This window comes from Stegastes partitus, unplaced genomic scaffold, assembly GCF_000690725.1.
Source record: "Stegastes partitus isolate 25-593 unplaced genomic scaffold, Stegastes_partitus-1.0.2 Scaffold23, whole genome shotgun sequence".
NCBI lineage: Eukaryota > Metazoa > Chordata > Actinopteri > Pomacentridae > Stegastes > Stegastes partitus.
In genome coordinates this window covers 982,076-1,003,955 of record NW_007577754.1, presented here as the reverse complement: position 1 = coordinate 1,003,955, position 21,880 = coordinate 982,076, and the positions used below count along the sequence as shown (strand labels likewise).

The following is a 21,880-nucleotide window of genomic DNA, read 5'->3' as shown; positions in this document are numbered from 1 at the left end:
AAATTATTGTTTAGTCATGATAGTGAATTAGTTTTGTTGTTTATCTTTACAAAGAAATACGCGAACAGTATATTTTCTACAAAGATGTTTTTCGCAAATGTTTAATAATTTTCGCCACTCATTCATAGCTTCTTGCGGTGTACGCTTAGGAGCAAAACACGCGCACCCATCTTGCCCACATTGCAATGCACCACGGTGAGGTCACGCCAGTGCTTCAGCTCAATTAGCTTGACTAGCGGGTACACTGCTAAGCTCACACATTAGCATCTTGTATATGTGTACAGTAGGTTGAATAAGCAGCATTGTGAAGAATGGCTGGAAGCGCAGGCGAGTGGTGTCTGATGGAGAGTGACCCCGGGGTGTTCACAGAGCTCATTAAAGGTTTTGGTAAGTGTCTCGGAGGGTAACGTTAGCTGCTCATTCAATGTAACGTGGCTATCTGATAGCGCAAGCTAGCTAGCTAGCTGCCCTGAGGCTAATGGTAATTTCCAAATTAGCAACCACTGATTTTCTTTGTAAAAACAGAAAATGTTACAGTGTTTGCGTTGTCACCTGCCACACAAGCGCTGTATTTTTTTAAAAAAAAAGATTGCATGCAATAATTGGGAAATTTTAGCTAGCTTATTAAGATAGGCTACATGGCTAGCATTACTCAGCGTTCAAAACAACGGCGCGTAAACAAACCCTCTTGAATGAGGACATATGTTGTGCCTCGCTCTGCTGTCAAATCACCACCGAGAGATGCTTCTGACTCAGTTAGGTTAGTTAGATCTTAATAAAGCAGTTATTACCGTGTAAATGCATGTACGACACTTTATTTCTCATTGTCAGGCTGCAAAGGAGCCCAAGTTGAAGAGATATGGAGTATGGAGCCAGAGAACTTTGACAACCTCAAGTATGTTTGTACATGCAACTTTATTATCCATGCATGCTTCCTCTAAAGACAGGCGTTTTAATGTATCTGTTCTATTCCAGACCAGTTCACGGGTTGATTTTCCTGTTCAAGTGGCAGCCAGGTGAGGAGCCAGCAGGATCAATTGTCCAGGATTCAAGACTTGACCACATCTTCTTTGCAAAACAGGTATATTTAGTTTTTTCATTAAAAGTCCTTTAATATTTCAACACTGTATTAGTTTGTAGCTGTAGTATAAATTAGGGCTAGGCCTATTTATCCATGTGCCTTTAAGGGTTTTAAAGTTAACACAACACGCCAAAAAACACATTTTGACACATAAATAAAAATACAGGAATAGGCACACTTTAATACACATTAAATGACAAATGCAACTAAAACCAAGTGGTGCACAGAGGGCAACAAGGGCGAAACCACAGCATAGCATTAAACTGTAGTTAAGACTCCTGGTGGCTTAGTTTGGACCAGGTATTACTAGATGACGACCCCAAGCCTTTGTGACAACCCCGACATGGAGTCCCTGATCCCTAGGAACAGGCCGCTGGGAGTGCATCTTGCAGGTGAAGGTGGGGAGGGGACACAGACTAATGGGTGGTTTTATACCGCAAAACCTGTCTCGTTGGTAGAGACCTGGCAACTGCTCGTCTTTACCGCCTCTCATTAATTACACGCCTCTACCGCAGCCTTCACCAGGAAAGGTTAGTGGGTTTGGATGGGCTGACGAGAGGTGAGGAAAGTAGCGCACCTCGGGAGACCTACATGGAAGCCATGGTTACAGTGATGGAGGCAAAGGGGCTCTGCTGTCATGGGATATGACAGACTGTTGATCAGCCAGGGAGGGAGAAAGCTTGGGGTTTGTTCATGCAACTGAATTTTGAGCTTTTATGTTGTGCTTTGGTTTGCATCAGATACATGTAAGTGAAACACTGAACATTTTTTTCAAACAACATTTTTATTCCTATCAATTAAGTGTCTATTGCCGGTACATGTTGCTACTGTTTTATGACCTAGACCGAATATAAATAACCTTAAACAAGTCTATGGCAGAGAAACCGGCAGCCTTTCTCTGCTTTTGTACTCAGTAGATCCACGTTTATCTTTGTGCCGTTCCAGATACATTTGCCTCAATATGTAACTGCTTACTAATAGTTTCCAAAAGAAAGATCCAATTCTATTTTTCTGAGAGAGGGTGCATCGGGGTATCACTGCACTCACCGGAACAAAAGAGAAACCAAGTGTAATGCAAAACATTTTTATCTTCTCTGCAGAGTAGTTCAGGCCAAATTGGATTATGAATTAGCTAATGAATTGCTGCACTTCTTCATTACTGGGCCCGTGACATGAAGCGCACAGCTGACTACAAAGTGCAAGGATCCTGCTCCTCACTCTTATAAAACACTTATTCTTTCTGATGCAGTATATGATATACTTGCTGTACATTATGTATTACAGAATACAGAATTCATCATTTTTTTGTCTGCACCTTTTCAGATCTATTCATTCAGTTTATGACAGATACACAGTGCCCACTTCTGAATTTACAACCGGCATCAATCAACTCAACTTTTTTTCTGTCTGATTACTTATTTTGCATTTGCTCTGTGTGTTTTCAGGTCATTAACAACGCTTGTGCCACCCAGGCGATAGTCAGCGTTCTGCTCAACTGCTCCCATTCTGACATGTTGCTTGGAGACACATTGACGGAGTTCCGGGAGTTTTCACAGAGCTTTGATGCCGCTGTATGTAAAATCTAAACACAGTATTATTTGTTTTTTTTGTTGTTTGAACTGCTGGTGTAAGGTTGGGAATCTACTTTTCCCAACAGATTTTTTTAGCTTTGTGTTTGAATATTCATTATGTGAAGACTAGAAAAGTTAGACTTAAGTGAATGAATAAAGCATTTTAAAAATATCTTTGCACTGCTTTCCCCTTTGGAGCAGTAAGTCATTACAGCCATTTCCTCCTGTATTTCCAACACTGCCAGGTTTATCCTCTTGCCTTCCCAACCGTGATGACTCAGTCCTGCAAATACTGAGGCGAAACACACAATATATGATGCTGGTTTAGACGTAGAGACCACTTCCACCTCGAAAACATTACTTTGGGCTATTTCACTGTACTGTTTTTAGTCTTAGCCAGCTCAGAAATGACAACATTTAATTATGAATGAGACATTTTATAACAGAACAGAAGCAACAAATTATTCATTTTCTTATAATTAGTTAATGCAAATTGAAAAGCTAAAGGGACACTTGGCTTCTTACTAAAAAAAGGAATAAACAGCGTGTTCCATACAGTCCTTTACACCTCTGTAGCTGTCAGGAAAAGGTTGTACAGTCAGCGTTATAATCCTGCATCTTCTCCTCAGATGAAAGGTTTGGCTCTTAGCAACTCTGAAGTGATCCGACAAGTTCACAACGGCTTTGCCAGGTAAGCTCCTGCTCATATCGGCTCCTGCTGGAGAGACTCTGTGTGATTGGCTTCATGTTATTTTTAGCTTTTTCTTCTAACTCGGTGAAAAGTGATTGGCCAATTTGTTGCTAATGCACCAGTCTACGTTTGGGAAACTGGCAAACATGAGGGTGCATCATTTGTTAGTCATTCCAACAATAAAAGTCAGTTCTGATTGTCGTCTCTAATTCAGTGAATGATAAAGGATAAAAATAAACAACACGTTCCTCATGTAGCGTGCTTTCACAGCGTGCATTGCAATATATTTAATTGAGGACAAAAGTATTTAAAATTCATTTATTGTGTTTGTGTTGTGATTCTCATGTGTAATGTTTTCCTACTTTGTTACTTTATTTTCCTATGTTTTTTTTTTTTTGCTTTTGATTTCATAATTGTGTTGTTTTTTGGTGTTTGCAGACAGCAAATGTTTGAATTTGACGCAAAGTCGTCAGCAAAGGACGAGGACGCCTTCCACTTTGTGAGCTATGTTCCTGTAAATGGCAGGTTATATGAGCTGGATGGACTTCGAGAAGGACCAATCGACCTGGGTAAGCATAAAAAGGCAATCTGTTATTTGTCTTTCATTGCTTTCAACATAAATTGTCAGTTTATCCTTTAAAGTCCCTGCTGTGCACAGCTGACTTTTGTCTTCTTGGCCACGGTCCATGACTCATAAAACTGCCAGTTTTTATGAGGACGTACAGTGTGTGTGCGGCTACTGCAGGTGTCCATATATACAGTATACTGTTTTTGTTTGTCACCAGGTGCATGCAACCAAGATGACTGGATCAGTGCAGTTCGCCCAGTGATCGAGAAAAGAATACAGAAGTAACTATCTTTTGCACATCTATTTTAGATACATCCTGTGTCGATGAAGTATTTTCTAATTGCCATTCGTTGTTCCCCTCTTCAGGTACAGTGAAGGAGAGATCCGATTCAACCTAATGGCCATCGTATCAGACAGAAAGATGATATATGAGAGGAAAATTGCAGAGCTCCAGACTCAGCTTACTGAAGTGAGTGGCAGCAAAAGAGCTGAATCCAGTGCAGACATTACAAAGAATAATTTATTGTTTTTGCTTTTCCCCCTTGAAAGCTACATGTAAAATGCATCAGCAAAGAAGCTTTCAAATGTTCGAAATCATAGCCATGCTGGGCTTAAGCTAAAAGCAAACAGTGGTTGGTTTTGTGGACTCCGTCCAGTAATCCGTTTTTCATATTTGTCATATTCCTCTGGAGACACGTGACAGATACAAATGTTCCAGTGTCTTGATGAAACCTGGTGTAACGCAGCAATCGTCTGTTGATTGCAACATTTAGAAAATAACAGGAGTTTCAGGTGAATGAGAGAAACGTGTAGTAGCATTCATTGAAGTCTTGAATGATTATGAAAAGTAGTGATTAGGGCAAAGAAATCAGTAAAGCAATTTGTCAAGAAATCAGATTTAGAATAAGTCGAATGTTTGGACCTTTAACAGGTTTGGAATTAAATCAAATTGTCTGTTTTTTTTTTTTGTTTGTTTGTTTTTTTTGTTTTTTTTTAATTTGTAGTTGTCGCACAATTTGTGAACAAAACAAAAGTAAAGTACCAGTCAACGACTAACTTCACCACAGACTGGAAATCCTTGTTTTACTGACTTCTTTTTTCTGAATGAAAACTTTTGTCTGTTGCTGCACCCTTTGTTCTTTATGCATGTTGCAACAACCAACCACTCCTAATAATGAAGGAAAAAAACAGTGTGTGCTGAACACACCTTAATTACACATGTGCATGAAGAACAGGAAGATGAACCATTAAACCAGTGGAGGTCAAAAACAAGGTTTTCAGATGGTTGAAACTTAAACGGACAAAAGTGTTATATTCTGTACAGATTCTACAAATTGACTTAACATGTTGTTTATTGGAACTACTTTTTATTGCCTTATTTGGTTATTACCAATAAAAAGCATACATTTTGAGTTTATCTCCCCATATTGCTGTTGAATAAAACCAGCAATAAATCCGTACTGAATTTTTGTGAGTGGCTTAAGTTTAATCAGTTAGCATACTCGTCGCCATCTGTCCCCGTACTGATTGCCTTAATTTTGGTGTTTTCATTTTTTGCCATCTGAACTAGGGAGAATATAAACTGGATAGAAACCATTTCCCCCCTTCTGTTTCCAGGATGAACCGATGGACACAGACCAGAGCAGCACGTTTCTTAGCTCCATCCAGTCAGAGATTGCCAAGTACCAGCTCCTTATTGAAGAGGAAAATCAGAAACTTAAAAGATACAAGGTGAGTCCCTCCTCAGTCACAAATTCCCTACAATGACATGTTGTACTTTATGTAACATCCTTTTTGATATTAAAAAAACAACCTCATACTGGCCTACAGCAAAGCTAACATTTGAAGTGTTGTGGATGTGTTTGTAAATGTAAGGACCTTTTCTCCACACGTTCGTATTCTTACAGATTGAAAACATTCGACGGAAACACAACTACCTGCCTTTCATCATGGAGCTACTGAAGACACTGGCAGAGTATCAGCAGTTAATACCTTTGGTGGAAAAGGTGACTTGTATTTTTTTTTTTTCCTGCAGCTTTCCACATCCCTATTTACTTTAAGTCCATGAATTGTCTCAGAAGACATAAGCACCTTGACATTTTGTAACATTGCTGGTTGTCCCTCCATTAAACATGCACATTTTAATAAGCTATGTGGGTGCCACCGACGGGCAGTTTTTAGAGGCGTTTAAGAACAGATAATGAAAGACTTTTGTCAAGGTGAAGGGTCGCTGTAAAGGAAGAATAATTAACTAATGTGCTGAAATTGCCAAGGCAGTACTTAAAAGAAATGCTAATCACTGACTTTGTTCAACAGCCAGAGCTGCAGTAGTTAGTCAGTCCACTAGAGGGCAGTCTTTATTGTTTTTTTTAACAAGCATGCAGTTCCTTATTAATATAATTATTAATATATTTAGGTTTCTCTGGGCTTTTTGTGTGCACAAGCATTACAGTTTACTGTCTATTATTACACATTTAGTGATTAGATTTAGAATCCTGTCCTGATTTCTGTGTAAATATGGAACATTTTATAGGAAATGGCACCTCTCATAAATCGATACTGTGCAATACATTTTCTAAATCAGTTTTTGTTGTTTGGCATTGTAATGGGCAATAACAAGAAGAATGATGAAAGGAGTGTACAACTGAAATACTGCAGTCTTCCACAGATACTAATGCAGTCATCTCTGGGTTTGTCTCGACAGGCGAAGGAGAAACAAAGCGCCAAAAAAGCCCAGGAGGCCAAGTGAACAACAAACACATCACCAGACGAGCCTCTGATTACACAAAAAACAAACACACTTCCATCCACAAAGCTACCGTCACTCTTTTCATCAGTGAGCCACACAGAGATACTGTACATGACCTATCATATTCACATTCATGATCGTGGATGGTCTGCAGCACTCTGTCACTGTGGCATCCTCTGAACCATCCAGACATTAAGAACTTGCACTGCAGGTGTAGCAGAGAGACTGCCTGGGGGAAAAAAAGAAGAAGAAAAAAAAAAACACTCTCCATGTGTGTCCATCAGCTCTAATGCATGATAGAAGGATTATGTGCTCAAATTATGTTCTGTCTTATTTTCATAATAAAATGTCTAGTTGTTTGTGAACTGTTTGTTTTCATGGACGGATTTCTAAAGCAAATAAGGCTTCTTCCTCCAACGTAGCAGTCTTTTTTTATTAAACTTTTCTACATGTATTTTTCCATCAAAGGTATATATATGTGGTGGTAGGTCTTTGCCGCCACCTAGTGGTGTAGCAGTGAAATGACAGCCACTGTATTGTACATCTTAAAAAGCCATGTACCAAACTGTCCTAAATTAATCAGCTACAGAATGTTTTCAGCAGATCAATAACAAATCTTTTATTCAACGTTCAGACATTAAAGGTCTGTGTTTTAGCATAAGACCTGATGCGAGTACACAATCAAGCTGCCACGTCCTTAAAAAGTGCATCACGAGGAAAAGACTGGATCAGTTTTAATGACGCATGTTTTTTTTGGGTAGATTCCCGCAGCGCTGTCTTGACGCTCTGCACATGGGATTCTGTATTGACCTCTGAATTGTCCTGTAAATCAACTTCTGGACTGTATTGTGCTGAGAAGCTGCATTTGGCCAATTTGCGCTGGAACAGAGTCTACGTCTAAAGGCTTGTGCAGTCTGACGTATCTGCAGTCTGCTGACCAAAGTAGGACGTGGCGCGTTTCTAAATTTGGACCCAGTGTTTACATACACACCTCGAGTACTCCTTGGATCTGATCCCAGTCGTCTGTTGCCAAGATCGTGCATGGCAACAAATGAAAACCCACAGGTTTTACTACCAGCTCAGAGAGAAAGAACAGTGTGTTTTATTAACCTGTCGGGCCACACAGATGAGCAAACAAAAAGTATTCGCTGTGACAGTGTTCCAGTTCTGCAGGGCGTCCATGACATACCTCTACTACGACACAGTGCTCGCTTTGTTATCGCACGTGCTAGTCGTCACTGCTCCTTCATCTTTGACTGAGGTCGAAAAGCAGAGCATGTTTACGGTAGACAGATGCAGATGCTACAAAAAAAAAAGGGGGCTTAAAAATAGCCAGACTGCTGCGTAACGGAATGTGTGCCGGGTAGGCCTACTTTAAAGGTCAAGGAAAGTTTATTTGTACAGCTCATTATCACGTGCAGTGCCTCCGAAGGCTTTGGAGGCCCGGAGCAATACCCAGACATGGAAGATTGAAAAATAACACGAGTATTAGGACAGTGAATCAGAATTGTTTATATTTTTTTTCAGATGAGTCCTTATTAAACTGTTCGGAAACGAACCCAAGATTGCCTCAAATTGCTTGTTCTATCACTGAAGAGCAGTCCAAGACCCAAACGTATTTAATTTTCCAATGATATAAAACAGAAAAGTTGAGAAGTTGAAGCAAGCAAATGTTTAGCATTTGTAGTTGATAAAGATAATTAATGATTTCTTGAAGTTAAAAATTTTTAAAAAGCAGAAGAAACATTGGTAGTAGTAATTGAAAGAAAAATAAGGTCTGCAGGTATTTTGGCATCAACCAAAGAACTGGACAAAGGGGTGTTTTGACACGATGCTGGGTCCAGATGAAAAGTTCGCCAAAGTTATCACAGTTTATCCTGAGGGAATCAAGAATGTCAGATTTAATGTCGAATCATCCAATAGTCAGGATCAAAGTGGTCGGCTGACACTGACACCCCTGTAGCTAAAGAAAAAAATAATAATCCAACCCAGGATTCCAGCCTTAACCCCTTAAAGCTTGACAGATGCACTTTGTGTCCAACTCCTCATCCCTTCATCTCGGCTGAATTGCTCTTGAAGTGCTTACTGCAGTGTAGCACATATGAATGAAACCAGGCAGCTTGACCTTTCTAACAAGCCATTTGTGCGATGAAGTGCCAGCAAGAGGAACTCATTTTGAATTTGCATCGAATTTAATCACTGTTATAACTTGCATATAGCTATGTATCCACCTGCACATCCATTACTCTTGTTTGAATTACTCATGAAGTTCTTATTGCAAATATATGTTATTATCTAGATAAGGTTAATGTATGACAAGAAAAAGTAGAGCTTTTGTAATTTGCTTTTTACATATATGCTGAAGAAATAACTTTTTGGAGACCTCAAACTTCTGCTAAGTGACATCTTTACTCATTTCTGCACTCAGGTTAAGTCACTCGCGCTTCACAGCATAGGCCTTCCACGTTCAGACTAAACAGATAATAGTTGTTGGTGGCAAACGTTTGCCTGGTTACCAAGGAAACTACTGTATGTGACAAAACGATATTTATTTCTGTAAGACACATCGTTTTTTCAGTTTCTAAGTCTTTCAGTTGCACCATCATGGTTCTGATATTGTCAGAGCAGAGACTCTACACAAATATTTATTTTCCTTGATCTAAAGGCTCATTCCAAAAGATCTGTAAGTATTATATGCATACGTATCAAATGGTGGAAGATCTGTATAGCCTAGATTGTTCTGTAAAAACAAGGTACATCAAGTAGTTGCTATTCCTTTAATGGCCGAGAGCTGAAGGGCAAAGACAGTGAAATTACCCTTAAAATAGTCAAGGGCTCACAGGGTTAATGAATACAGTTAAAAACACATGCTTTAAAGCCACTGAGGGGTTTTTAAACCAGTAATTTCCAGACCACAAGTCTATTTTTCTAACCCGTAGGGTAAGCGGCGTATATGGTTTTGAAGAACTGCTGCTGTAAAAAGATGATCTCCTCGCACAGGGACAGCAGGCCACAGGTCTGAGGAGAGCGCAGGGCCTGTCAGCGGCAACGTCCGGCTGTCTGGCCACTGTCAGCCTCCACCGAGGGTTCACAGCCTCGGCACCGGAGAGCAGGCACGGCGGACAGGGGAGCGCTCACCCTGCTGTCACTCAGGGTGTTCTCCTTGCTGCTTCTGCACTTCAAACTCTAAACACAGGGGCCATTGTTACAGTACGGGAAATGAAAGAGGAATGTAATGTTCCAAAAAGATGAGGAATGTTGTTTTGCAAATTAAACATGCAGCACGTGGTTTCTAAAAATGCATCCGCGTAGAATGTTTAGATCGGTTTGTTAACCCAAACACCTAAAGTGCATGACATTTATCTCACTGTTTAGCTATTTCACGTTTTGGTCTTGTAGATAAATAAGAGCCAACTGGCAGCCACACAAAAAATACATTTAAAACAGCAAAGTGATCATTTAGAGCGATTTATTTGTTAGCACAGTGTTTAACAGGGAATTAGGTGCTACATTGCTTTTCAAAGCTACTATAAAATCTATTTATTTCCAATTTTTTTTGACATTTCATTTAGCTTTCCTATAAACCCATTGTACCCAACCTCTCCAGCTCCAGCTGAACCACAGACAGAGGTGGTAAATATTGTGGAACATTTAGTGGCTGAAGCGATATTTCCCCTCAGTAATTGGTGGAGACCCAAACTGGAGTTTAAACAAGAATGAATGTTGCACTTCCTGTTGTCAGACATCTTGAAACAAAGCTCGAAATGAATGCTAATGTTGCCTCTGTTGGAATAAACAACTATTTGCAAACATTTAATGCATATCAGAGATAAAGGCGATCATTGTAGACAGTATGTAAAAGATGGGTGTAGCTGCTGTGACGTTGCTAGTTTTTTTGTTTAAGTGCCTAGTTTAGAATTTGGCTGTCGTCATCTTGCTATTTTGAAACCAGACGTGAAGAATGAAAGATAAATATGACGGATAACTTGAGGACACTTGGACAGTGGGACTATAGTTTATAAGTACATCACACTATCATTAAATTTTTTTAAAAAGTCTTGCAACTAGGTATTAAGACCATTAATTCATGAGGAAATACGTTTAAGGTAATAAATCAAGGGAGAAGTAGGAACATTTCCTTGTAGACTTGTATTAAATCTGATTTCTGTTTGCAACAAGAGGAGTTTCCCCCTGCTGGCTGTTAGAAAGAGTGCAGTTTTGAGGCTTTTCTGAGTTTGGATTTTATTACATTTATGTTATAATAGCTGTATAATAACTGTATATAATCGTATTGTGATATTATGTTGATTTTGTGTTTGCATCTTATTTTTCTTCCGCCCCTCCGTGGACAAAAAGTGAGTTTGAGTAAATAAATCTCTCATTATTCACTTTAGCAGCAATATAGATGTTTGAACAGTGAACAGAGAGTGAGTCGGATGTGGATGGAACCTCTGAATTCTCTAGAGTGGTGACGTACAATGTTCCCACACAAGTCTTAAATGTTTGCACTGAGCTTGCAAACAAACATGAGAGACATTTCGGCATTGAAGAATACATTTTTATTTCACAAGCAGTCCAGCTGCACCAAGCTTACATTGACATTAAACACTTGAAGCAATATCAAAATCTTTACAGTGTATAACATTGTCACAGTAGTTTCAGGCCAAACGCAGCCATCAGTGGAAACCGTGGATGTTAATAATAAATATATATTTTCTGTGTAAACTGCTGCACATACAGCAGGAAAATAAACAGCAAGGCTACATAGGAAGTGTGAATGACTCCTGTCCAGAGTCTTCAAGTGGACGTCATTACAGAAAATACATTCTGACAGCACTGTCGGTTTAACGTGAGGCAAGTCGTGCAGAGTTTTACAGACTTTAAGCTTTGAATGCAGTGGCTCTACAACAGCAGTTTCTCAAATAGCATCATTGCTTAAAATACCAAACAGATAGTGTAATAAAGAAAGTGCAGGTGAAGCTCCAGTGATGAAAATCTAACCTTAATCCCATCTGGTAGCAATGGTGTCTGCACCGCCTGCAGCACCATACGGCATCCAATCCATCCTAATCATCCCAGCTTCCTTGTTGAAAAGCTCTCAGCAGGACTGACTAGAAATGCTTTCGGCTTTTGCATTTTCCACACTCTCTGTTAATGTTTATGCTTGGAATTTGCATTCGGGTCTATTATTCCAAGGCAGTGTCTGGAATGAACATTATCTGCAGTCTATTCACAGTCACAGCGGTAAACAAATGACTTCAGGAGCGGCTGTCTGGTTTGACTAGGACTTAATGTGCTTGCCCTCTCCCCTGGCAGCTGCACACAGTTCTTTGTAGAGGTCGGAGTGGATAAATCTGGGGTACGAGTTATTCTCCATCAGGCTGTAAACTTTCCTTTGAGCTGCCAGGAAGCTAGTTTCGGTGGGCTCATGGAGGCTCTGGACGATGGCGTTTTTGGTGTGGTAGTCCAAGTTTATCTGTCACCAAAGAAAAACATCCACAATGAATACTGTGTATATTTAAAACTCAAAGGTATATAAATCAGCTTGGGGAACTAATCAAACAATATATTTCGATTTACATCCAATTCTATGAAGGCTAGCTGTTACCTCTTTGGGAGCTTCACTTTTAATAAACTCCTCGTACATGTTGTTGGCCTTGGACACCAGCTCTTTGTGTGACGTGAGCGTCTTGAAGTCTTCACAGGCTGTCCAAAACTCGATGTTCTCTTCGCAGAACTCAGATTTTAGGAAGATACAAAAGGCGGCTTTTCCGTCTGTTGGAAGGAAAGAGGGACGGAGAAGTGTTAAAGACGAGGCTGGCGACATCCACTGGCTGTTTGCCCGTTAATGTAAAATGAGTGCAAAGCCATTACAGGCTTTGTTTTATTGAGGCCAATAAAACGCTCTCATTCAACTCACAGTTACCGTTTGACCTTTGAGACTCTTTTATGCAACATTGCGCCAATAGACGGGTGAATGATACTTACATGTATGACTGAGTAGCTTGTCAAGCGACTGCGCCCATTGGTTCACGTCATCAGCGCTTGGCCTGAGGGTGGAGAACATGTGAGAGACAGTTAGAGGAGAGGCAGGTGCTACTTTTGTACAGTGTCATCATCATTTAAAAATGTATTATACTACAGAAACATGTTGCTAATTATTACATTTACTTAATTAAAAAAAAAAAAAAAAATTCTCTTTTTTCCCCCTTTACACTCATTAATTGCCATTTTATTTAGAATTTAACTAATTATTTAAGGCCTAACATAATAGTGTAGTCATGCAACAACACATGCAAAATATGTTTCAAACTTCATTGAAATATTTATTAACTTAAATAATATCAACCAAAGCTGCCACAAACACAATTTATGTGCATAAAAATGTGATGCTGCACAGAAAACAGAATAAATAGATCTCACCTGTACGATCTGTTTCTCTTCTGGTGCAGGATCGAATGAGAAGAGTTTGACTTCAGGAGAAATCTTATTCTGTTTCTCCAGTTTTTCCTCCTGTTGGAAAAAAAAAAAGAGAGTTCACTCATCAGTGCTTTATGGAAGTGCAGTTACTTCACAAACTCATCATTATTAGCAGGAGCGTTGCCATTAAACACCACGTGAACATACTTGATCCCCTTCTTGTCTGCGAGCAGCTCAGTGGGTTTCACGCAGTCAGTAAACGCCATGTTTTGGGATGACACACCGGTAAGGTTTCCTCTCATGGTTCACTTTCCTCTGCTTCTCCCTTTTGGCTTGTCGGACGACTTTATAGCTTCTCTCCAGAGCGCGGCAGGCGGGAGGCGGTGCCTGGAATGACAGGTCTTTAACACCATTGGCTCTTGCTGTGTAAACAGCAATCTGCCCTGGTATGACTCTCAGGGCCTGAGGCAATGATAGGCTGTCACTGCATAAACATTCCCTCCCTATGCCCAGTATCCTGTGGGCTTCCATTTTTAAGGGTAAGGTCAAGATGTGACGTACATGGCACACTAAGATCCCTCATCCTTCAAGTAATGTTGCGTTGAGGAGTAATGGAACTTTACTTTCCCCTTTTTTTTTGTGTGTGTGTGTGTGTGTGGGGTTTTCTTTCTTACAACATTTTGTCAAACTGCAGCTGCTCTGTGCATCCAGATGCATTCATTTCACAAAAAACAAACTTTAATGAATGAGATGCAAAAGCACGACGCAGACCCGGTGCGCTTAACCATGAAAGTGCTTTTCCATGTTGCTAGGAGTGACCCACGACATGAACATCGTCATGAACAACTGATTCATTGTACTTGAAACACTACATGCTGTGTTCATGCTCAGTGAATGACTCACACAAGGTGTGGAGCCGTGAAGCATCATGACTTCTGCTATGATGGCATGTTGGGATGTGACAGGTTGGTACAGAAGTGATGATGTAATATCCGCTCACCTCTGTAGGTAGGGTGTTTAAAAAAAAACACATACTGTACATACCTCTCATATTTACTTTGGTTTATTTAAAGCTTCAATCGAACCAAACCTGTTTGCCTTTGGTGGTTACTTCCAGTGTGGTTTTATGGGTAAAAAAAAAAAAAAAGAAAAGTTACAGATGAGTTGGTTTAAAAGTGATAAATATCAGAGAGTACCTAGAGCTCGCTTACTCGGAAACATGGTTCAGTCAGTCAGAGACCCTCCAGTTAAGGAGTTGACCATTTATAGCAAAGTGTTTTACAGTTAGATTTAATGGATAAGACTCTGCCTTTCTGAGGGATCTCTGAGCAGCAGTGAGGTGCTGCTAGGGGAACTGATCCTCCTTCAACAAACACACGCGCAAACATTAGATCTTATTAAAGGGAGCACTGCCAACAACTTCAACACCATAGGAGGAGGTTGGAGGGGAGCTACAGCAGCAGCAGTCTTCAGTGCAAAGTGCTGGGTTATCAAGGCGCCTGTATGAATGTGACGGTCACTAGTCAGCTGAATGGAAAGCATGGATGAACCGGCTGATACTGATCAACTGACGCTAGCACACTTTCAGTTTCTTGTATCTCCCGATCCTCATAAAACTTATGTAACTAAACACCATTTTCCACTGCACACACATTATGAAATCCAGCAGTCATGATCCATCGTGCTAACCCTTCATGACGTCTTAAGCTATGCCTAACTCAGTTTAAGTTCATTCTAAGCTGAAAATACATACTTTGGACATTTTATTACTAAAATTCTTGTGGCTAAGACTTGGAGCAATGTTAACATTTTTAGCATTTGAGTTTACATTTTGTCCACATAGACAATAAATAAAAGCAGAATCACCTAATGGTTTATGGCCTGCTGATTTGGAGCCTCGAGTTTGAAATCTTGAATTTACTGTCATGTTTTTTTTGTTTGTTTGTTTGTTTTTAAATTGGATGTAACAAGCAAGCGATATAACTCAGAACTCATAGAAAACAGTTTCTCATTAAGTTTTGTATAGTATGACTTCTTTTTACAACCAGAGGAGGCACATCTTATATAGTCTTCGGTGATGAATGTACGTCAACCTTTTAGCTGTTTGGATCGGCTACCAGCTTGAACGACATGTAGCTTTTTAGCTGCTAGCTCTTTGGTCGCTAGCTAGTCGTCGCTATGGAACTAACGTAGACTTAGCTTATTCTTTAAGCTTTTCTTTTCTTGACTGATCTTTCTGGCTTTTCTTTAGACAGACAGCTGTGTGCCCTGGAAATATAAATGGATTTGAGCTCAGAAAACCAACTATGAGTCAGAAGATGCTAACAAGCGCCACAGAGCTGCAGAACTGCAGGATTCTCTGTGGAATCATTAGTAAATGCAACCGCTCCGACTTGACGTGTAATGACATAGGCATCTAGATTAGATACACCTACAAATAAAGAATAGTGTGTTCATAGGAAACTAATATTACATAAGTAAATCCAAGCATTGCCAGCTAATTCTATCCCAGCTTTGCAGGAGCTCATTAAATAAACAGTCAGTAATGTATTCATGGCCACAACACTTAGCTGTTCACACTGACTAAAGCTCAGGTAGTCAGCTTAACATGCCAGATGTCACGTACAGACCTTCGTATTTCTGCATGTACACAAGCACAAATTTCCGTTTTTGCTTTTTTCACAAGGTATAGCAGCAGGGTGTCAGATGAATCAAATACGTGAACAGTGTTTGGTCAAACCTGCAGGTCCAGTTTTTTTATGCACAGTTGATGAGTAACCCACACTACTTTCACTTGGCACCTACCCTGCCTTGTTTCCATCCACTTATTTCCATTCAAATCTGTGGTTATGAAAATGTTCTTCATTCCAGTAAAGGTACAGTTTGTCTGTGTGACTTTTGAATGGAAAACTACTCACAAAAAATGAAGTAATCTTGATTATCCTTTCTTCTTTTTAAAAAAGGAGACAATGTTATGATATGTATAACTGAGCAGGACTTTTTGTAACAGAGGAGCAAAAACAATGCATGTTCTGGATGCCTTAACGGTCTGGGTAACATTTGGACAGCAGCTACCAATTAAGCGCAGTAAACTCTGTGTTCCTGTAACAACAATGGTTGACGATGACGTCGTATCCCAGAAACACTAAAAGAGCATTTCTGTTATGGAACAGGACACACATATGTAAAGAATCATCACCTTTTGTTATCAGTGCTATATTGCATCTGCGTCACCTGCAGCGTTGTGTTGTGATTACAACTGGCCTCCCTCTCTCTCTCCGTTGCAGCAGTTTGGGTGAAAACATGGTGTTCACCTCGTGTGTTTATTATGATGTGCAGACTGTGTGTAAGCAGCCGTCTGTTTAGAAGTGGATGAAGAGCAGAGCCAAGTTTCCACTCAGTCACAAGTTCAGTCCAGAGGGCCTTACGCAGAAGGTGATTCCCAGCATTGGTTTGCAGAGTTTGTCCTCTTTGTGTTTGGAAGTTGTGGTAGTTGTAAAAACCCAGCTGCTCTGTTAACCCCTGTAAGGGCTTTTCTTCCTTTTTTTTTTTTTTTTTTTGGTTAACAGCTGTCAACACTATAGCAGACTATTTAAAGTTAGTATGAAGCTTAAAAAGAAAGATGTGCTCCAGCCCCGGAGGACATCGCGACAAGGCAGGCAACCAACTCATCTATAATGTGAAGAAAATACCCATATGAACCGCTTTAGCTGAGACACGTGCACTCCAAAACACTTATTAAGTGAAGAGAAAATAAAGAGAAGTGATGGATAGTAACCACTGTGAAACTGGCTTTCCATTTTGGCAGCAAAGTATGTAACTCACAGTTAAAAATTCAACTAATAAACATGGCCTAAAATCCCAACAGGGCAGCTGCACATTCTGCAAACTAACACAAGTTCTCAGCCTGAATCTAGATCACAGCTGTGGGTTGCTCTGACACACTTGGTTAAACTTATTTATCAGGATCACTTCAGTGGGATAGTAAAACAGCTGTAACAGAATTGTTAATAAATGCTCATCATTAACAATACTGAAATGATTATGGGTTGACTGGAATCATTAAGTAGTCATTACTCTGTGTGTGAGAATGAATTGGGAAACACTGCAAATGATTTGAGCACTGCTAATGTAGAAAAGTGGTATATAAGTCCAAATCTTTTACCACTTTGAGAATACTTGTCATTATATATGCTCACAATACTTAAAAAGGTTTTTCTGATTGGCCCCGTTGTCCCAGTCTGCAGTGCACAATGACATGCACAAGAAATTAAAATGAAAAGTAATCAAAAGCATACAGAAAACAAAAAAATACAAATAAAAAAATCCACAGTCTTTGGAGCTGCTTTCTTTTCTTTTCTTTTCTTCTTCTTCTTCTTTTGTTTAAGTTTATCTAGTTGTGTGTCATTTCAAAGTCTGGACTGATTTTGCAACATGGCCTGCAAGTGCAAAAATGTCAAATGAATTTCCTGGACACTAACTGAAAAAGCAAGACTCTACAATACAAGTGTTGATTGTAATTTTTAAAAAGGCATTCTGACTTCATCTGCTTCCTCGCTTGCATGGCTGGTGGAGTGGGCTACCTACTGACTATCCTGTGAGCATATGTCTTTGTACTGGTTATGTCGAGGTTTATACAAGGACACCATGACTTGTCTTCTGCTGTGTATGCTCAGCACAGCAGTGGTGAAAGGTTGCGTGTTGCGTCTCGCCTGCGGCCTCCTATTCCTGTATTTTACACTGTCGGGCAGGCTGAGACAGGAGCTGCAGATGCTGTTGTTCTGTCCTGGGCAACGCTACAGCAGCTCCTGGGATGGCAACATGTCTCCATGGTGACTGATTCGTGTTATGTTGTTTTGGTGTCACTAGTGGAAGTGCAGGTTTAAGGAGCCTGCTGGAGACCAGAGTGAAATCAAAATGCAGAATACAAAAGAGAAGTACATTTTATTAGCTAAGCAGCGTGCTAACCTTGTCTAATTGCCGACTTCATGGATGCAGAGTCATGTCCAAGCACGTCTTGCATGAAGGTTTGACTGCAGGAAAAACAAGTTTCTCTGTCTGGCTGAGAGAGTAGCAGATATCAACTCTTTATAGTGGACAGTTATCCATCCTGCAGTCAGACTTTAAAGGCATTATTATTTATTTATTTGCTTATTCATTCAATCATTTTTGCCCACTTACATCTCGCAGTCATAAAAATTATAGCTGCCCATTGGAGGAGGTGGAAGATAAACGTCATTGGTCCACAGAGGGAAATTCAGTCAGTCAACAACATAAAGGAAAGCTTTCAGCCATGAAAAAGAAATACAAGAGGACATTATTTTGCTCAGGAGGCAGCCAAAGCCAGTAAAATTCACTACAGCACCAATAAAACACAATACCAATAAATGCTTGGACATTTCTTAAGTTAATATTATACAGGCCAGGACATGGTCCAAGCAGAAATGTAAAAAGTTCACTACACAAAAAAGCAAGGCCTATTAAGCAAACACACACATCCGTCTCAGCTCAAGTCTGCTGATGGAAGATAGTACTCGTTCTTCTGTGCAGCATCTTTAACTGTTCCGTTATGATGTTTCCCTAATCAACTGTAAATTGTTAAAAGAATTGTTAGCTTCTTTTGCTTTCTTGCTACAAGTTTCATGAGAAGATCAGCATAATTCTTAGATCGGTTGTTTGTAGTATAAAGGGCTGAAGAAGGATTAATTTAGTTTAGCAGAAGGATTGGGGACAACTGCAGCCAGTTTATGCATTGTAACCAATGTGAAACTGTTTCATCCGTAGTATGTTTAAGATGGCCGTGTGAAGTGAAGGCAACGTCGAAGTGCCTGAAAACCTGCATTCTGTCTAACAGCCAGTAGGAGGCGAAATCCTCTGGTTGCATAAAGAAGTGCGATTGTAAAGAAGTCTATGAGAAAAGGATCCTCTTTATCACTTGATTTATTACCTCAGCAAACATTTTCCAAACGGGCTTCATGGTCTCAATCGCTTCTTCAGCACAGGATTGAGATCATTTTCGAAATTATGGTCCTATTTAGAGTAAAATTGACGATCAATCGGGATATGTTTTACAGTGACACTGATTGACAGGTAACAATCTGATCAGCGCTTCACTTGATACTTCAGTTTCAAAAGACCAAGAGGCTAGAAACCAGTGGATGTCAGTTACTACATTCATCTTATATATACAGTCTGTGGTTGTAGCACAAAACTCTTCATTGTTTTAATATCCCAGCCCATTAAAAATGTATATATGTATAAATATATATATACATGTGGGTGTTGTGTTCATTGGTGAACTTTAGAATTTCAAAAAAACACTGGGAGAACACCAAACCAACAGTTTTGAGCCCACAGCACAAACCACGGCATACAAGTGCCAAGAGAGTACTTTAAAAAATAAAACATTTACATAAAATATAAATTTGCGGCGCTGCACGGTGGCTCAGTGGTTAGCACTGTCGCTTCACAGCTAGAAGATCCCCAGTTCACGTCCCGGTTGGGAGGCCCAGGATCTTTCTGCATGAAGTTTGCATGTTCTCCCCATGCAGCGTGGGTTCTCTCCAGGTTCTCCAGCTTCCTCCCACAGTCAAAAACATGTTGAGGTTAATTGGTGATTCTAAATTGTCCGTAGGTGTGAATGTGAGTGTGCTTGGTTGTCTGTCTCTAAGTGTAGCCCTGTGATAGACCTGTCCAGGGTGTCCCCTCTCCTGCCTTCGCCCTGAGTCAGCTGGGTTAGGCTCCAGCCCCCCCATGACCCTAATGAGGATTAAGTGATGTATAGATAATGGATGGATGGATGGATGGATGGATGCATTTGCAGCCTATTTGCTGCAAACTTATCAGAAGTTTTTTTTCTGGAATTTTCTGGAAGATAGAGAACAAGATCTCTGTGATGACTTTTGATAAGGACCATCCATCAATGGTTACATATTAATAAACTAGTAGGTAGGCATTTAATGGTTTGAAAACACAACAATTTAAAGGCAATCCACAATAGAAGTAAGAAGTGAGCACCACTGAAGCATTTAATGCTTCACTTCACCTGTAACACCCTGCTGCTACTTGTCTCATCACCTCCCTTCTTGCCGTCATCGTTATTACCTTCTGTGATTTCTGCTAGCAAGAATGACTGTATATTGTTTTCTTTTGCTCTGCGCCTTTTTTCTTTCCTTTTGTTTCTGCATCGAAAAGTCATCATTATTATCTGACCAAAGCAAACTCCAACTCTCTCTCATCATGCCAACAGAAACCAGCCTTTACATAAACTATACATATGAAGTAGCAGGGTGTGAAGGGAGTGTACCAGAAATACAGTAAAGACAAAGTCAATGTGTTGCTTATTTTAGGTTTTATGAATCACACTGGCTTAATCCTCTTCCATGTTTTTCTGGTTTTATGTAGACGCAAACTGACATTTTTATTGTCAGTGTCAGAAATGGGCGACATGCACTCTTAGTTGTTGTCTATCTGCTAGCTTTAAAAGTCATATTATGTGATTTGCATATGATTAAATGAAAATAAGGGCGTAAAGTAGCAATAGTCACAACGTCACATGTCCATGTGTTGAAGACAGTTGAAAATACTCACAACAACAATTTAACAGCCTCTTCACGTACAAAAACTCCAGCTGCTGCAGGTGCATTACATGGATGGACATGTTGAAAATAGACTGCATTTTTCACACTTTTGGCTCGTCTGTCAACTGAAGACAAGGATAGACGGTATGGATTGATTTCCCTACTGCCTCTCAAACAACCAACAGTGACACACATTTGTAGACCATCTGGCCTAATGAAGAGTGTTTGTATAACAGCCGAGTTGTGCTGAGTCCCAGGGAATCCTGAAACATGATCGGGAGACAACATGTGCCATCGAAGCTTTCAAATTACCCATAAAATGTTTTGCATAATGGCTATGCGAAGTAAGGTTTTACAGGTTTAACAGCTTCACTGCTTAATTACTCTATCTGACACCTTGTTGTCTGGGATTTATTTGAAATTAGCATATGGTTTAGACCAGGAATATTTTTCCTGTTTCCACAGGATCCCTGCAGTGGCAGATTGTTTATTCAACATTTCTCTTGGTGGATTTCCACCCACTAGTTATTATGCATATTTGCATTTTTAAATTTCCATATCAAAATAATAAAGTCCTGTGTAGAAATGCCCCGCTAAAAGTAAATGATGTACGCGTATGAAACATCATTGATGTTTCTGCTCCACTGGAGTTAAAAAAAAAAAAGACTAGCGTGTTGCAGAGAATGTAACGCATGCATTATTTAAATCCGATTTTCCACCTCTTTAAGAACCGCCTTTTTAAAATTAAGCCATTTTGTTGCATCCTCTTCTTCAGCAGGTTTAACAGCACCTGACTGCAGCTATAACTAATAGAGATGCATTCATTTAGATTTGTTTTTTCCAGTTTAAAATAAAATCCTGATAGAAAACTGCAGCTAAAGTCTACCAATAGTGGTCTGCAAATTAAATATATGATGAAGCCAAAAGTGCACAATGAGAAGTTGCAACCCAATAAGGACTCAATGTGATTGTGCTGTACTTGCACATCCATCAACCTCCCTTTAAAGAGAAGCTGACCTTAAGAAACCCATACCACCTATATGAGAAGAAGATTCAAACATACCAGGACTTGTTTTTCTTACGCAATCTACGCTACGCCGTCAACAACAATGTAGATGCGCAAATGTAGACTTGGTAATTACTAAAACACTCCACATAATACAGATATTTTTAAACTGCTCTGGTGTGACATACTTTCCACCTACATGTGACGTGTTGTT

At 39.8% G+C, this 21,880-nt stretch overlaps 2 protein-coding genes across 2 annotated transcripts; one reads left to right on the top strand and one right to left on the bottom strand.

Annotated features, from left to right (window-relative positions):
• Window positions 1-207: 207 nt before the first annotated feature.
• On the top strand, window positions 208-7,025 carry uchl5 (ubiquitin carboxyl-terminal hydrolase L5). The gene is made up of 11 exons (XM_008295616.1): window positions 208-387; window positions 832-895; window positions 976-1,081; window positions 2,527-2,652; window positions 3,282-3,343; window positions 3,782-3,912; window positions 4,129-4,192; window positions 4,278-4,380; window positions 5,529-5,642; window positions 5,819-5,917; window positions 6,616-7,025. The coding sequence occupies exons 1-11, from the start codon at window positions 312-314 to the stop codon at window positions 6,658-6,660; spliced, it is 990 nt and encodes a 329-aa protein (XP_008293838.1). The 5' UTR covers window positions 208-311; the 3' UTR covers window positions 6,661-7,025.
• A 4,171-nt stretch (window positions 7,026-11,196) lies between these two features.
• LOC103367537 (regulator of G-protein signaling 5-like) lies at window positions 11,197-13,398 on the bottom strand. Its single transcript, XM_008295602.1, has 5 exons — window positions 13,288-13,398; window positions 13,084-13,173; window positions 12,649-12,710; window positions 12,269-12,435; window positions 11,197-12,136 (listed from the first exon to the last, which is right to left on the bottom strand). The coding sequence occupies exons 1-5, from the start codon at window positions 13,380-13,382 to the stop codon at window positions 11,942-11,944; spliced, it is 609 nt and encodes a 202-aa protein (XP_008293824.1). The 5' UTR covers window positions 13,383-13,398; the 3' UTR covers window positions 11,197-11,941.
• Between the last annotated feature and the right edge of the window lie 8,482 nt (window positions 13,399-21,880).

Bases quoted from the DNA above. Each gene is read 5' to 3' on its own strand.
- LOC103367537 (XM_008295602.1), bottom strand. From the start codon at position 13,382: ATGAGAGGAAACCTTACCGGTGTGTCATCCCAAAACATGGCGTTTACT. The intron at 12,711-13,083 runs GTGAGATCTATT...CTCCACCCTCAG, and splicing joins AAGAGAAACAGATCGTACAG to GCCAAGCGCTGATGACGTGA. The intron at 12,436-12,648 runs GTAAGTATCATT...TCCTTCCAACAG, and splicing joins CAAGCTACTCAGTCATACAT to ACGGAAAAGCCGCCTTTTGT.
- uchl5 (XM_008295616.1), top strand. From the start codon at position 312: ATGGCTGGAAGCGCAGGCGAGTGGTGTCTGATGGAGAGTGACCCCGGG. The intron at 4,193-4,277 runs GTAACTATCTTT...TCCCCTCTTCAG, and splicing joins ATCGAGAAAAGAATACAGAA to GTACAGTGAAGGAGAGATCC. The intron at 5,918-6,615 runs GTGACTTGTATT...TTGTCTCGACAG, and splicing joins TAATACCTTTGGTGGAAAAG to GCGAAGGAGAAACAAAGCGC.